The sequence below is a fragment of the Myotis daubentonii genome, chromosome 5, assembly GCF_963259705.1.
Source record: "Myotis daubentonii chromosome 5, mMyoDau2.1, whole genome shotgun sequence".
Taxonomy (NCBI): domain Eukaryota; kingdom Metazoa; phylum Chordata; class Mammalia; order Chiroptera; family Vespertilionidae; genus Myotis; species Myotis daubentonii.
In genome coordinates, this window is record NC_081844.1 from 83,657,268 (window position 1) to 83,675,065 (window position 17,798).

The window sequence follows — 17,798 nt, forward strand, 5'->3', positions numbered from 1 at the left end:
GCAATCGGTGAGCAGGAAAGTGCAGCCTGTAGGCAGTACACAACAGGGCCTGCTCCTGGGTCACTGTGGGGATCCCAGAGAAGGAAAGTGCGCCTGCAGGCAGCCCCCAGGAGGGCCTGCCCACAGTTCTCCGCGACGATCTGGCTATCCGTGAGCAAGAAAGCGCTGCCTGCAGGCAGCACCCCACCCTGGCCACAGCTCAAGGGAGAGTACAACACGCAGTGGAGGCCAGGAGCCTGAGAGATCAACACAGAGGGGCGCCTGCTCCAAGCCTCCACGGTGTGGCTGGGGGCAGGCCACCAGCAGACACGCAGACACACACACACACACACACACACACACACACACACACACACACACGGAGCGACTGCTCTGAGCCTCCTACACAGCTGGGGGCAGGCCCCCAGTGGAGACACACACACACACACACACACACACACACACACACACACACACGACGCCTGCTCTGAGCCACTGAGGGCTTCTGGACTGTAAGTGGGGCAGGCTGGGCTGAGGGGAAAACCCACCCCCCCAGTGCACGAATTTCGTGTACCAGGCCTCTAGTCCTATCTAATAAAAGAATAATATGCAAACTGACCATCACTCCAACACACAAGATGGCCACCCCCATGTGGGCACAAGATGGCCAGCAGGGGAGGGCAGTTGTGGGTGATCAGGCCAGCAGGGGAGGACAGCTGGGAGGGACCGACCGGCAGAGGAGGGCAGTTGGGGGCGACCAGACCTGTAGGGGAGGACAGTTGGGGGGGACCCAGGCCTGCAGGGGAGGGCAGTTAGGGGCGACTAGGCTGGCAAGGGAGGGAAGTTAGGTGTGACCAGGCCAGCAGGGGAGGGCAGTTGGGGGCAACGAGGCCTGCAGGGGAGGGCCGCTGGGGGCGACCAGGTCGGCAGGGAAGGGCAGTTAGGGGCAATTGGGCCGGGAGGGGAGGATAGTTGGGAGGGACAAGGCCTGCAGGGGAGGGCAGTTAGGGACAATTGGGCCGGGAGGCGAGGGTAGTTGGGAGGGACAAGGCCTGTAGGGGAGGGAAGTTAGGGAGGACCAGGCCAGCAGGGGAGGGCAGTTAGGGGCAATGAGGCCTGCAGGGGAGGGCCGCTGGGGGCGACCAGGTCGGCAGGGAAGGGCAGTTAGGGGCAATTGGGCCGGGAGGGGAGGATAGTTGGGAGGGACAAGGCCTGCAGGGGAGGGCAGTTAGGGGCAATCAGGCCAGCAGGGGAGCAGTTAGTATCCATCAGGCTGGCAGGGGAGTGGTTAGGGGGTGATCAGGCTGGTAGGCAGAAGTGGTTAGGGGCAATCAGGCAGGCAGGCGAGCGGTTGGGAGGCAGAAGTCCTGGCTTGTGAGAGGGCAGTTGGACATCCCTTGAGGGGTCCCAGGTTGGAGAGGGTGCAGGCTGAGCTGAAGGACACACCCCCCACCGCCGTGCACAAATTTTGTGCACCGGGCCTCTAGTAAGGCAAGAAAAAGAAACACAAATTCTAAGAATCAGAAAGGAAGAAATAACACTCATTTGAAGATGATGATTGTCAGTATAAAAACAATCTAAACAAATCTATGGATAAATTATGAGCAAATAAACAAAAAGAAGTAAAATATAATCATGTAAAATATGAAATATCTAGAAATAAATTTAATAAAAGTTGTGCAAGACCCCTCACTATGGAGGAATATAGCTTTATTGAAAACATTAAAAATGGTAAGTAAATATAGATGGATAATTCATAGATTAAAAAGACTTGATAATGTTAAAAGGTCAATTCTTTCCAGATTGCTTTATATAGTCAATAGAATAAAAAGCCCAACAGATTTGTTTTTGTTTTCTTCAGGGTTTTTTTTAAGTTGACAAGCTGATTCAAAAATTTGTATGGAAATACAAAGGGCCAAGAAGAGCTAGGACATTCATGAGAAAGCAGCAAAAAAATAGGAGACATCGACATCCTACCTAATAATAGACAAACATGGTAATTGACCATACCTTTGCTATGCCTCCCATTGGCTAATCAGTGCAATATGCAAATTAACCGCCAACAAAGATGGCGGTTAATTTGCATACATAGGCTCCAAAGCGGTGGAGCGAAGCCTAACGGCCCGTGGCCAGTGGAGCAGTGAGGCCTGATGTTTCCGGGGCCAGCAGAGCAGCAAGGCCTCACAGCTCTGGGGCCAGCAGAGCAGCAAGGCCTCACGGCTCTGGGGCCGGCGGAGCAGCAAGGCCTCACGGCTCTGGGGCCGGCGGAGCAGTGAAGCCTGACATTTCCAGGGCCGGCTCCAGCCAGAACTCGGCCAGAGTGAAGACCTGGGCACCGGGTGTCAGAGGCAAACCGGTGCCAGCAGCCAGGGGAAAGGAAGGCCTATTGCACGAATCTCTTCAGTATATTATAAAATCATAATAATCAAGATCATGTGGTATCAGCATTGAAATAGACAAGATGACCAAAAGAAGAGAGTACAATCTAGAAAACAGACCCATGCATAAAGACTCTTGATATAGGAGACTGAACATGCCAATGACTGGGAAAAGAACATACTTCCCAATAAATGGAACTGGAACTAAGTGTCCATATGAAGAGAAAAAAAAAGAAATTGTATTCAAATGCAAAGAAATCAATTAAAAACCTTAATGTGAAAGGCAAAACTATAGGATTAATTATCTTAGTGACTAAAAGACTTCTTAAACAAGATACAATATGTATTAGTCTTAAAGGAAAAGATTGATAAATCTAAGTACTTTTTCATTAAAAACTTCTGTTAACCAAGACACTATATAAAAAAAAAAGGTGAAAAGACAAGAGAGTCAGGGAAGATGTTTGTGATACACTTAAGTGACAATATCTAGAATATATAAAGAATTCCTTTTGTTTGGAATATCACCATTTGCAACCCTAATGAACTAATAAATCTATGCACTGAAAATCAATAGCTGCTAACATCACAGAGGGACAACCAGTCATTATGTGCCCTCTGAAGAGAAACCTAATTCCTATTATGAAGTCTTGGCAAAAAGACAAATAGAGCCTGATTCTGACTGAACCTCTAGATTCAATTACCAATTTACAGTAAATAAAGGACACAGAAACTACACTAGGGGAATACAATTACAAAATCCATATTGTGGGAAACTCCACAGGACAAGTGATATAGTTTTTACAACAAATGAATTTTAAGAAAAAGAAAAAGAAGAAGAACCTATAGATTAAGAGAGACAAAAATGACATTTTAAAATACAAGCAAAACTAAGTTATAGTGTTCAGTAATATAAACCTGGGCGATAAAAAATAAAGAAGTGATTGCCAATCAGGACAGTGATTTCTCTTAGAGGGGAAAAAGCATGGGGGTTCCTAGGTTTTCTATCTCCTGACATGTGGCGTTTACAAGGGTATTCACCTTGTAATAATTCAAAGTTGTATATCTGTTCTATGTAGCTTTCTGTATTTTTATTATATTTAACAATAAAAAGTTTAAACATTAAAAGAATACCTAGCTCAACGGGTGTGGCTCAGTGCTTGTGTCAACCCATGCACCAAGAGGTCACACACCTGGGTTGTGGGCTTGATCCCAAGTAGGAGGCCGCCAATCAATGTCTCTCTCTCATTGATGTTTCTCTCTTTCTCTCTCTCTGTCTCCACAAACTTCAATAAAAATAAATTTTAAAAAAAGAAGACCACCTAAAAATTAGATAATGATAATTTGGAGGAGAAATGGGAAGCGTAGTAAGAGAAGTATCATCTTCACTTTTCTAGCAGGGAGGCTAGAAAAAAAAAATTGATAAAAAAATTTCCATTTATAAGTCAAGAAAAATCGGCAAAAGTATATTATTTTTTTAAAAATATATTTTATTGATTTTTTACAGAGAGGAAGGGAGAGGGATAGAGAGCCAGAAACATCGATGAGAGAGAAACATCGATCAGCTGCCTCCTGCACACTCCCCACCGGGGATGTGCCCACAACCAAGGTACATGCCCTTGACTGGAATCGAACCTGGGACCCTTGAGTCTGCAGGCCGACGCTCTATCCACTGAGCCAAACCAGTCAGGGCTATTTTTTAAAGTATTACTATACAACAGAGAATGACTGTCACTGAGACTGATAAAAAAAATTTTTTTTAAAAGAAGGGGTTAGCATTCCAGGTAAGAGATGAGGGAATGACAAGGTTATAGCAGGGCTGAAGACAGACATAAATAGATGGATTTGAGAATTATCTCATAAAAAGAATCAAACAGGCTTGGTGTAGACAAATATTGAATTCAAAGTGGTATGAGTCAACAATACTGAAGGAACTAATGCACTGTAAGAGCAAGCAAACAAGTAAATACATTGTGCATAACAGGAGCCAGGTAAAAGGAAACCATGGTGTTAAGTGAGGATAGTGGTTACTCTAGGTCAGGGGCGGGAGGATTAAGTCATCGGTTGTAACTGAAGTGGACACAAGGAGTTTCTAGTTCTTAGTAATGTTCTGTTTTTTGATCTGGGTGTTGATTGCATGGATATAAATTTCATTTTTAATTTTGTGAAAATTCATTGACTCGTACACATGATTTATACACTTCAACTTGAAATAAAGAAGAAAAAATACACACATGATTTTGATTATAAATACTACATATACAGTATAAGTAAAGACTACAAGAGAACATGGACAAATCAATTTGTTAAAGGTAGTGAGACAGTGTAATTATGTGTACATTTTTTTAAGCTGTCACCCACAGGGTACTGAGAAAGAGAAAAGAGGCATGGGTCTGGATACTACCTATTAACATTTTCATATCCTTATGAAATTCTCTATAGCTGGCTGTGGTTCTGCTTTCACACTGGGTTGGGGGAGGGAGGGACCCCAAGGACAACCAGCTATAGAGTCAAATATAGAACCCATCGGATACTCCCATTAGCAGCTGTCTCAGCCCTGTTAGAGGAATGGTGCATTAATTCAGCATACAATTTTATAGCATTTAACATATAACCTATCAATGCTTGAGTTTCAGCCTCATTTTGCCAGAGCAAGGATGCAGAAGTAGGTGCAGACAGCTTCTTAGCACAGAGGAAAAGAGGAGAATCTCATTTGCAAATGTCTGTGACTCTCTGCTGAGAATACAGAAAAGAGACCCTTATCATTCAGTTGACTCTTTGGTAAAAAGGTGAGTTAGTGCCAGGGTTTCTAGAACATTTCTAGCTGCTGCAATCCTGACCTCTTCAGCAGATTCAAAGCACTTTTGCTAACGGGAACTACGGCTTCTAAACTGGCACACAGCCAATCTAGTCTCCAAGAACCAGACTTCACAAGTGCCCTGCCAGCCTTGCCAAGAGTTCAGACCCTGCCACTTCCTTTCTGTAACCTGTGCCCTTCCCAGGAGCAAAGGAACAGGTTGCCTGCCGTGACTGCTAAAAGTCAGAGTCACTGACCCATTTCGGGAGGGGGAGGATTGAGCATCAAGCAAGAGCTTTCATCTCATCATGTGTATATAAGTCAAACTCAGGGGTAATCTCCAAAAAGGTCATGGGGAAGAGTTGGGATGTTATAATGCTGAAGCCATGGAAGAATTTTCAAACATACCCACCCCCAAAATTATATTTTTTTCTTTTTATAAAACAGTCTATGAAGTGCCGCTAACTCATTAGGTCTGATCAGGGAGACAGTGGTGGGAAGACCAAGCAGAGGATCTGGAATCACCCTAAGGATGCAGCTATTACACAGCATGTAAATCCAGTGTCCCAAAGCTTAACAAGCCTTTAATTCCTAGGAAAGACCATGGTCCACTTCAACCATGTTCTCTAGTAACAGAAGTCTGCAAACTTTTCTAAAGACTTTGGCAACAGGCCACCATGTCAGGAGAAATAAGCCACTTTCGCCCTAGTTGGTTTGGCTCAGTGGATAGAGCATCAGCCTGTGGACCAAAGGGTCCTGGGTTCGATTCCAGTCAAGGGCACATAGCTCAGTTGCAGGCTCCTCCCCAGTCTGAGCCCTGGTTGGAAATCGTGCAGGAGGCAACCAATCGATGTTTCTCACACATTGATATTTCTCTCTGTCTTTCCCTCTCTCTAAAAATCAATGGAAAAATATCCTCAGGTGAGCCACTGTTCCAGTAAGAGACTCCAGCGCTTCCTCCACCTGAAGGCTGCAGAGCATTGCCCCCCACTTCCTCTGCCATCACCTCGGGGGAAAACCCTAAAGATGGGAGGCTCTGCTCTATGAAGAGAAGTCTGGCTCTGTATCTTCCGTGTCCTAACCTGAGAGATCCTCCCTATTTCCTTAAGAAATCAAGTCTATAAATAAATTGCAAGATTAAAAAATGAGGACAGCACAAAATGAAGGGAAATATAGACACATCAACCAAGTGCAATGTATAAATTTTGGTTGGCTCTGATTCAAATGAACAAATGATTTAAAAAATTAGTACTATATGATAACGAGAAATTTAAACATTTTAATATCTAATGATATTTTTTTAAAGCCTTTATTTTTTTATACACATTCTGAGCTACTTACAAATTAAATGACATGACTAACTATGACATACTTTAAAATAACTGGGATGGCAAGGAGGGGGCTGATGAAGGTAGATAAACAAGAGTGGCCATGAATTAATTTCTAAACTTGGGTGATGGAAACACAGATATTCATACTATGCTCTTTATATGTATATATTGTATATGTGTTTGTTTTTAATCCTCACCCCAGGGTATTTTTTTCCATTGATTTTTTTAGAGAGAGGGGAAGGGAGGGGAGCAAGGGGAGAGAGAAACATCAATGTGAGAGACACACATCAATTGGTTGCCTGCTATATGTGCTCCGACAGGCGCTGGGAGACGAACCTGCAACCGAGGTGCATGCCCTTTGCTGGGAATCAAACCAACAACATTTTGGTCCAAGGGTCGATGCTCTAAATGCTGAGCCAAACCGACCAGGGCTGTTTCTTTTTTTTTTTTAATTTTCAAAATAAAAACTTTTTTAAAAGATTGTTTTCCTGGAGTCATCAAGGTATCTAACTCTTCTCAGACAACTAAGTGAAAAAGCCTTTTCTTGGGCTGGAGAGAGGGGGTGGGTGGAGGTGAAAGAGGGAACAGGGGGGATAAATGGTGATGGATAAAATAATAATAAAATAAAATTTTAAAAGGCCCTTTCTTCTTAGCTGATCCTATAATTGAGAATACCATCCTAAACATCTCTGCAATAAAAACCACCTAAACCCGGGCTTAGATTCTCAGTGAGATAAGGGATGCTCTGCCTGCTGTCAGAGACTAGCCCCCTGTCACTGTTAGGTGTCCAGCAGCCAGTAGCCACTTGCTCTTTGCTCAGATGGCAGGGACTTGCTACATCTATTGCTCAGGATGCAGGCAGCCTGCAGCAAGGGAAGTCCCTGGTGATCCAGTGCTGAGTAAAGGAGTGTGTGGAGTGCCTCCCTCCCAGTCTCACCCCTCCCTTGCCGCACTCTTTTTTTCCTGCGTCACCAACACAAAATGGAGTTAGCTGGAAACAAAAACAATTTGTCTAAAATGGCTGCATGCAGCAGGGAGTGCCCGGCAATAAAGCGAAGGGAAAGGGCACCCCCTGCTGTCCAACAGAGGGACCCCGTTTTGCTTTCTTCATCATTTTTTAATATGTCAAAACAATCAATCTGACAGAGTCCAAGCTAATTTTGTCATGAATCTTGATCCCATGTTGAATTCTAAAATCAAAGAATAGAAATTGAGGCACAAGAAGGAAAAATAATCTTTGGGCTCTAAAGACTAAGAATAGTCAAGGCAGAGTCAGCTGCCTGAATCCCAGTTATTGCTTGGTTACAACTGGTAACAGAGTTAGTTTCTAAGGCCCACAGGATGGAAGGGAGGTCCTGCTTTGCACAGTATTCCCCAACTTCAGTAATGAGCTAAGGGCCTCCGGAGTCCTGCAGTTATAGCCATCACTTCCCCAGGAATTCCTGTAGCAGGCTTCTCTCAATGAAGACCACAAACAGGAAATGGAGGCAGGGGGAGTAGCCTGACATCCTGAAAACTAAGTGCTTACGAATTGCAGGTGGGAGTAAGTAAAGTAGGAAAAAGGACTTTGGTATCTAATGCCAGTTACATCTGCCGAGCTGAAAGATTCAGGCTGAGCTACAAAGCACTCCACCTAACCTTAATTCTCACTCACTTACTCTGGACCACACTACTTCCTCTGCCCAAGACAAAGCCTGAGGCACTTGTCCCTATTCATTAGGGAACATAATCATATACTGCACCTCCCTTAAGTAAGCCAAGTACCATATGACTAAAAGAGAACACATGAGAAAGGTGGGAAAAGCACAAACATGCTTAAAATTCTGTGGGTACAAGTCACCACTGTTTCTGCTACTTAAATAAAGCAGCAAAATATCCAGAAAGGGAGATAACTGCAGTACATGTAATACATATGAGCACAGAATCAAAATAGGAAGTTTAAAAAAAATGTGGACTTTGGTACCACTGTAGTTCTCGCTGAAGAAACAGGGTCTGCGTGGAAGAGTCCTAGATCTCCCCTGCTTATCTGAAAGAGTAGAACACTTAGTAAGATCCCTAGGAAATAACAACAAACTTTCTGTGAGGGTAACAGCTCTGGAATCACGAAGTCCACCCAGCATACAATAAGCCGTGTCTGGTAAGTTCTACCCGAGTTCTCTGATTCTGGGAAGAGGACAGAACATGAGAGTGCTCCCATGTGCTAATGTAAGAAGCTGCCCAGTTGGAGGATTTCTACTTTATATTCCTCATAGCTGTAATGTGCACGAGAGAAGAATTCAGCACCTCACAGCCATTTGTAGGTATACCTCATAGGAGGGAAAAACAGACAGACAGCATACCAAATGAACAGCTGTTATCCCTGCCCAAAGGTAACCAGATGCCCACCACTGGCCTCTTGGCCAAAACAGATAGGCATCTGCTAAACTGCACAGAACTACATCGTGTGCATACTGTAAGGAGGGATGGAGCAAACTGGCAGAAATGGATAAACCTGAAGCACAGGAACAAAGCCAGACAGAATTCCAAAGTGACAAGAACCAGGAAGAGGGGGACACGATGGGATTCTGAAAGGGTGGGGGCAAAGCAGTATTAGAAATCCAGGCACTTCTCAAAGCATGGCTCATTCAGACAGTACAGTCACTGAATTTCTCACACTTTCCCAGCACACCCAGGAAGGTGACTCAATGAGGGAATGCTAAGAGATCAGCTTTAGAGATCTGGGTGGGTAGGGACTGAAGGACAGTCAGTGCTCCGAGCAAGTCAGCAAAAGGGTAGGACAGACAGGTTTATGCAAGGAACAGCCGGCTAGAGGGCAGGAAAAAAGGCATCAAATTAAGGTATTAGGAATAAAGTCTTTCCTTTCTTAAAAAATGGATCAGGATCTAAATAAGGTCCAAACACTGCAACTGACTGACATGTTTAAAAATTCTATTTTAATCTCTATGTTCCCCTTGATCTCATTTTTTACCTTGACATCTACTTTTTGAAGAAATCAGGACACTGCCTTCTGGTGAAAAGCAAAGCCTACTGGAGCAGTGCCATGCCAGTCCCCAAATGCAGGCACCTCAGGTTTTTCTAAACATGCCTGCCGTCTTACCACTCCCTTTCACTAAATGCTGAATTCTGTGTCCAACAGATCTGGAGTCCAATTCTGGCTTGATATTTACTTGCTATGAGATCTTAATAAGCAAAGGACATTAATTCTGTACCTGGTATGTCTCAGCTTTAAAATGAAGTTACTACCTATTAGACAGCATTGTTTTAATAATTAGAAATAATAGGTGATAAGCTCCTATCACAGTCTCTGACATTAAATAGATATTTCTGAATAAGACAGAATGAGAAGGCAAAATACCTTCATCTTTTTTAGGTGCTTGAAGCATTTTTAATCTGCTCTGTCTCACCCACACCCATCTAAATACTGAATAAACTGCAGATTTCTAAGTCATTCTCTGTAACAAAGGATCCTAGAAATACCCTCCATTTTATTCAGGGGACTGGGAGGGGAATAGTGTAAAAGTGGAACAAAGAGAACAGATGGAATAAACACCCAGCCCCCAGGCTGAGTGCAGCTGCAGCTGCTGGTTTTCGTCATATTGCTGTATTTTTCCCTTCTTTGTTCCTAAGGTGGAAGCCAGGAAAGGGTGGGGAAAGAGAGGGGGAGGAAGGGGTGGGGACGAGGGCAGGATCGTCATCACTGTTACTGAAAGTCACCTGATGCTCTCCTCCAATCCCCAGTCTCTGACCTCACAATCTGGAACCTGAGCCAAAATAGCTCAACTGCGCACACCCCGTGGCTGAAAAGAAAAATGCAAGCAGAACAGAAATGCAAGCAGAATAGGAAAAGAGGGACACTCTTTAAGGGATTTTAGCAGTTTTTCTTGCCAAGAGGAAATTTAAACACACACACACACACACACACACACACACACACACACACACACAGTCTTATATTCCAATCTAATATATACAAAAGAAAAAGTCACTGACTCTTAGAACAGAGCTGGGATTACTGGGATAAGAAGGGAAGGATGACTGCATCTCATCTTGCACACATGGGGTTACCAATGCCCTTCTGTTGTTTAACAGGGGTTCCCATACTCAAGGGAGTTGAGAGAAGAACAAATAGCTTTTTTGGGTAGAATGTGATTTTCCAACAGGCTAGGATCACTATGGAGAGTGAAGTAAAAGACGCCATTACCTGCTTTGTAAGACTTCTCTCTACTCTGCACATTAATTTATCAGGTCCAAGACTTCTAGAAACCCCCCTTTCAAACACCCTGGACCTTGGCAATTTCCTTCTTAATCCCTCTGTACTTCCCATTATAATAATAAGATGACCACATTATAGAAAAATGGACGGAAAAAAATCTAGCACCCTAACAAAAACTCTTCTAGTTTTGTGGTAACATACTCTTCCAATCTTTTACTTCTGCTGTATTTTTTCTGTAAAACAGGATTGCAGTAAAGGTTATATACAATTGTTTCCTGCCTAGCACTGTATCATGAGCATTCATCCATGCTGCTCCAAAGGCGAGCACCCACACCCACCTAAATACTGAATAAACTGCTGACTTATTCTGTAGAGCTATAACACGGGACAGTTAAAGGGTACTAAGTCCTAGAGCAATTCCTTCAGGACAAAAGCTAAGAAGAAACAATGAGGTGAGTCATCCTTTTTATTTAAGACTATACCCCCTCTATGAAGTGGTGCCCTTATACTAGTGACACAAAGCTCTGCTCTAGAGTGTAACACTCCAGTAAACTAGCTAGAGGTCTGGGAGGCCCCTTAGCAGAACTTTTAAAGTCTCTTTTCCTCATACCACAATGCTGCAAGGCTCTAGAGTGAGTTGCTGTATTTTTATAGAATTGGGTGGTTCACTAACTATTCAGTCATGATGTAAGAGGGTTTTCAGTGAAAACAGAAAAAAAGGACTCATGCATGCTAAGATGCAGTCAGATCAAATGGCTCATTGCAGCTACTGTTTCAAAAAAAAGGGACCAATTGCTTCATTACTATATTTTTGTATTGTCATAGTATTTATTATAAAATACATGCTTTAGAATTTTTTTAAATGAGGAAAATTTCTATGTATTGATTGACAGGAAGACTGTCCAGGATACAGACAATATGTAACAGTATAGATAGAATGTTGCCTTTTGGTAAAGGTAGGGAGGATAAGAATCTATATTAGCATTTGCTTATAACTGCATTTAAAAAAACACACTGAAAAGGTAACCAAGAAATTAATAAAAATTATAATCTCTAGAGGGGAGGGGTGGGGGAAGGATGAGATGGATGAATACAAGGGTGGGAAGAAACTTTTTTATAACTATCTTGACTTCTGAACTCCCTATATTACCTATGCAGAAGAACAGATAATAGAGAAACAGAAAGAAAAGCCCAGAAAAAAAAAACAAAAAACAACAATCTGTGGCGGAGATACCCTTAGGGCCCCCTGAAAACTAGTCTGGCTACTATTTTATGTTTGCAGGGAGATTTGCCCCTATCAGCAGAAAATTAAGTTCAGATCCAACAACTCCCATAGTGTAAGGGACCCTCACAACAGTGCTTTTTCTTGGGGCAGCAGTTTGGGCTCCAGTATGTAGCCAGAGAGCAATGGATCCTCTTCTGCTTATCCCAAAGCCTACTCTGCTCTGAAATTTCCTGGAGATCCCATTCCTCCTCCTAATCACATCCTTGACCCCTACCAACTCCGGGTCTCCCTGGAGAGAGAATAACCAAACTTAACAAGAGTTATGTCTGCACAGCCACAACACCCTCCAGCATGATCTGTACTTCCTCCAGTTTCTCATCAACTCCATCTTTGTTGTAAAAGCCTGAGAGACCTCTAATCATCCCCCCTCCATCCATCCTCTCCAGCCCAGTCAATCTCTAAGTGGGTCCCAGCTACTTCACTGACTCCAGAGAACTTCTTCAAAACATCCTCCAAAGATGTTTTGAGACCTGGCTGGGAAAATAGCAAGAAAATAATTTTGTAGAAGCAAGTGCCCTTGAAGAACAGCCTCCAAAATGTTAGTAGTTAGTAGACAATGTCAAATTGTTTCCAAAGTGATCTGGCATGACCTCCATAAAAACAAAGACAATACTTGTACATTATCTACTCTGACACAGACATAAAAGTGTTATCACAAGAAAAAGTAGAGAGTAGCTTCAATCTAGACTATGGCAGGGAAGGGAAGATAGCAAGCAGAAAATGGATAAAAGAGTGAAAACTGAAGCAATGGGTCAAGCCAGGTTAATATATATATATAACAAAATTACATGGGATGCTTGTTAAAAATATACTTGTCTACAGTCCTTGTAACTTGGACTCTCTGGACTTTTAACAAGTTCCTCCTGTAATCCTTATGTACACTAAAGGTTGGAAATTACTGGCAGAAACAGACATTTAAGTGTAGGGACTAACTGCATCAAGCTGACAGAAATTTAGGCAATACAGATCCCCTATGAGATGATCTAAGTCACAGACAATGCCATGTAAAAAGGACATTTTGTCAGAAATCAGATCTAGAATCTGCAGGTAATGGTGGGTGGTGTGTTGGGTTTAGAAGATAATTTCAGTCTACATATGTCTAGGATAATAACACAGGCACACTCGAGTTTGAATAGCTAGAAGGAGGCTCTAAAACTGAGATTATCTTGGGATAGTCAGAAGCCAACAAATGTCACAGAAGGGCTGACTGAAAAAACTTTTCTGCACCAGCAAATTCTACCCAGGCCAGGCCAGGGGAATTCCCTGAAGGAAACAGATTCAGTATAGTATCTCTGGGAAATTACCAGTATATAATCAGTGGATAGTTCTATTATGTGCTTGAAGTAGCTATTTTGTAGAAACTGAGACAGAGATGAAGTATGAATGTGTATCTAATGGAGTTATAAACATTTAAAATGAACTACCAAGCTAATAAAGTATGGCTCTCTATGTAAGCACTCTAAAAGGAAGGCTATGCTTTCATGAAACTATCAGACTAAAACAAGAAACATTCGCCAGACTCCAGGCTCCCAAAAGAACACTAAATTGCTCCAATTAAATACACGAGCTGTGCAGGACAAGATCCTTTTGAAAACAGCCAGTATAACTTCCTGTCTTAATGTTACTATCGGTCCTCCAAACGACTTTCCAGACGGTAGAGGGCAGCATACCAAGCAGTTTGTATTTGAAAACAACAGAGGTTGCCTCTCTCTAACGTGACTGCGTCACTAACAGACGTAACAATGACACATCTAAAATAAAAGAGATCCATGTGCCATCTGGTGGCGAAAAGGAGAAAGAGCACACTGCAGATAGATATATCAAATTCCTCCAGTTTAGAGGGAATTAAAGTTTAATTATCTTTATCTGATGACACTCTCCCTTAAATCTCCACCAGTGCATGGAAAAAGAAGAAACTCAGACCACAACAAACAAAACACAGAACTTTTTAAAAAGCTGTCAAAACAAAAGAAGAATTTGAGATGATAGGTAGCACCAAAGACAGCTTATGCAAGAAAGAAAAAAAAGTTTTATATATTATAAAACAGAACCAGCATTATAGAACTGACAGGTCCATCTACCTCATTTTACAGATGAGGTAAAGAGTCAAAGCATGAAGGAAAATCTCTGGTGCAATCTCATTAGTAATCAGATTAAAGCAGATATCGCTTTTCCCCTATCAGACTCCTTGTAACCCCAAGTGATGGAGTAGATTTATAAATTACAAGACATACTATCTGATATTACAAACCTCTTGACTTCTCTGTGCTAACACAATGACCCTACTCAAAATTCAAGAGAAGTTAGTAAATAAAAGACAAGAGCCCCAACAAATGTTCACTTGTTCTAATTCCATACACTTGAGAGACATAAGAAACTAACAGAACAGACATCTTTCTGCCGAAAGACTCACTGAGTAAGGGGAAGCATGTTGAGCTCTTACAAAATCTTGTTTCTAGAGGTTCAAGTTGCATAGACTAAAGATTCACGAGGACATTTCCTGGTAAAGATCTAACTGGGTGCCATTAAGTGGACAGAAGAGGATCACAGGGAAAAGACCCCTGGATCCCTTTTGGGAAAGAGGAGCTTGCTTCCCCACCACAGACTCCTGTTAAAGCCTGAACCATGAAAGTTCTGCGAGAGCAGGACAAGTAAACCTCGCCAGAGCTGTCAGCAGTCTGACTTGTGGGACAACAGCACAAACCTTGGGATCTGGACCCACACAGTTGTATCCTAACTAGAATACTGTTGTTTTTATGAAATTCTCAGCTCTTGGACAAGATCTTGCTTTTTTGCCAGAGTTCTTTCTAATTCAGTCATTAACCACTTGGAGAACTGTTCTATCCTCACAGTTCCCATAATGCACTTCATATTTTAACAGAGAGAGACCATCTAATGCTATATATCGTTCACCTCACAACTATTAAGGGACATTAGTTCGTGGATCTTAAGAACCCAAAAGGTTTTTAAAAGAAAGTAATAAACCTAAAAAGAACATCAGTTATCACTTACCACGCTGTTTTAAAACATAATGGTTTTAATGGGATCGTGTAATCAATAAAAGAGTTAGAAGAAAGCAGAATGAAAAGCTAGTTATCTTATACATACTACAGATAATGACCTGAGGCCACCACCATGATAAAAATGCTCCCTAGGAGAGGATGAAAAAAAGTTAACTACAGTATTGAGCATGTTCCCAAGGAATTAAAGAAGCAGAGTCAACAAAGAGACCAAGATAAAGACTCCTTACTGATCATCATAAGGAAAATGAGAAAGTACTAGACCTTTTATAGCACTGCCTATCAAATCTGAACTCTTCGCAACAAATAAATCAACTAAGTAAATTCCTGATTTATAGGAAGTCAAGAGTTCAGAAATAAGAGAATAACCCTTGAGAGAGAAAAATGTATGTGAGAACTTGCAGTATAAATTTGAGGACCATTCTTCTCTCCTAGCTCTCCTCTTAGAAAAAGGTACGTTATCTTCTTGAACCTTAATGAAGCCAGTGGCTGAAGACCTTTAACTATAGGAGGCAGATGTAGAGAGTGAGACAGATGTTTTCTTCAATGCCTGATACTGGATAAGCCAGGAGGTATATGAGAACTTTTAGGTAGAAATAAAATATGAGAGATACAGGCATGTTTTAAAATAGAGGAGTTGCATTGAGCAAGTGAGAGAGGAAATAATGCAATATTATGAAAACCTAGTGTCCAAATAACTTCCTCATCAAGCTGCAGCTACTGGGCTGAAATCATCTAAGCAGGGCTTCTACAAGAACTAGATAAGCATGTCTTATTTGTCCAACTGGGTTAATATTGCTACAGCTGAATATACTGTAATCAGAATCTGGCTCCCCTTCAACCCTAAATATCCGATATCTCACCTTCCCTAATCTAATCTTTTTTGTACCTGCGAGTCACTGTCAATTCAAGGACATTTGTGCCTAAATGAATGAAGTGTTGCAGAAGCCAGCATATCCCTGCTTCCAGTTTTGTCTGGATCTTCATTCTCAGAAGCTCTCAGGGCAGAGACATACATGTCTGAGAAGCCAAAGCTAGAGCAAGGGCTTGGAGTTGCACAGTCTGCAGTGTGAACCCTGGCTCTGGCACATACTATAATGGCCTCGAAAAAGTTTTTAACCCATGTCTCTACTTCTTCATCTGAAGATGGAATATTTATATAGTAATGAGTATTTATCATTTATTTATTTTTTTAAAATATATTGTATTGATTTTTTACAGAGAGGAAGAGAGAGGGATAGAGAGTTAGAAACATGGATGAGAGAGAGAAACATCGATCAGCTGCCTTCTGCACACTCCCTACTGGGTATGTGCTCGCAACCAAGGTACATGCCCTTGGCCGGAATCAAACCCGGGACCCTTGAGTCTGCAGGCTGATGCTCTATCCACTGAGCCAAACCAGTTAGGGCTTATCATTTAATTATACTATCAATAGTAAGACTATGAATAAGAGACTTGGTAACTGCAACTGGTTACCAACTTAAAAAAAATTAAGGAGGGAATGTTCTGAAATGTTATACTAGGCATGTTTAAAGCACCAGAACGCAAAGTAAACCTTGTTTTCACACTGATGAGATCTGGGTTCTCTAAGTCCTCATCTCTGAAGTTTCTAGAACTTGAAATTAAGACAGTGTGCCAATTTACACAAATGTAAGATAATGGTATTATTACTTAATTTGTCCCTCACATTCCAAAGACAGAATAAGTATATGGTAGCTTAATTTCTTTCCTGACAGTTAACAACATAGCTACTGGTTCTCCTGTACTCTTAAAAAAAAAAAAAGAAAGAATACTAGGAAAAGATAAATCAACCCCAATCTTTAGTCTCAGTTTTCTAAAGAGAAATTCCTTTACATCTGTTTCACTTTTTCTCTAATATTAAAGAGATCCAACCAAAAGGCCCTTCTATATACTTACCTTTTGATGCTGCAGAAGCAAAGGGCCAGGATGGAGAAAGCATCAGATATTGGAGAAAAATGGAAGAAAAAAAAGGAATCATACATGGTTTGTTGTTACTGCAGACAGTAGGCTCAACCAGCTGACCTATAAAGACTCTGCCCAACCCTCATCAATTATGTAGGTAGGTCTGGAGCTAGTACCTTAACAGCAGTGCCAGAATTGGTTCAAGAGCATCATCAAAATGGGGCCAGACTGAGCTGTCACCTTATCTCATATCCCCACAAGTTATAATGATATAAAATACCTACATGCAAAACAACTGGGGGGGGGGGGGGGCGGGTAGGGCAGGGAGAAATAGCAACCTACATACAACAATTCTCTTTCACAAACCCAGCATCCCCAAAATATAAAAACATCTTATTTTCTTCCCAAGTTGAAATCCCATCTCTCTTCAACCCTCACCCAGGGAAGGGAAAAAGATGGGAAATCCATTTATAGGATATTCTAAATACTACACATTGGCCCTTTTTGCATGAATGAGGAAGGGACTCACTCTTGGTCTGCGCAGAGAAGGCACTGGTAAGTTTGGCGAAAAGTTCATTGTTCTCAAAGCGGTCCTCCTTCACCTTTGTCCAGAAGCAGTTCTGGGAAAGGTCCTCAGCGACAAACTGTGGATACAGGCAGGGTGTTAACAGTTACTAAGCTGAGTTCTGTACTTTCCATCCTAGAAAACTGATTAAGAAGCAAGAGGTGGCTGGCCGATTATGAGCACTGTCTATACCAGAATCAGATGGACCTGTGATACAGACAACAGCTGTGCTCTTCATGATGAAATCAGGAGATGATGCTTCCAGTGTGTTTGTTGATGATTATTCAAGTTATGCTACGTATCATCCTTC

At 42.0% G+C, this 17,798-nt stretch overlaps 2 protein-coding genes across 2 annotated transcripts in view; both read right to left on the reverse strand.

Annotated features, from left to right (window-relative positions):
- LOC132235775 (protein diaphanous homolog 1-like) overlaps positions 1-16,975 on the reverse strand; it is a 35,016-nt gene extending 18,041 nt beyond the window's left edge. The window contains exon 1 of the mRNA XM_059698690.1: positions 16,918-16,975. Within this exon, the coding sequence (XP_059554673.1) occupies positions 16,918-16,960 (43 nt within the window). The 5' untranslated portion in view covers positions 16,961-16,975. The remainder of the gene's footprint in view (positions 1-16,917) is intronic.
- Positions 16,976-17,342: 367 nt separating this feature from the next.
- LOC132235774 (protein diaphanous homolog 1-like) overlaps positions 17,343-17,798 on the reverse strand; it is a 44,951-nt gene continuing 44,495 nt past the window's right edge. The window contains exon 18 of the mRNA XM_059698689.1: positions 17,343-17,567. Within this exon, the coding sequence (XP_059554672.1) occupies positions 17,358-17,567 (210 nt within the window). The 3' untranslated portion in view covers positions 17,343-17,357. The remainder of the gene's footprint in view (positions 17,568-17,798) is intronic.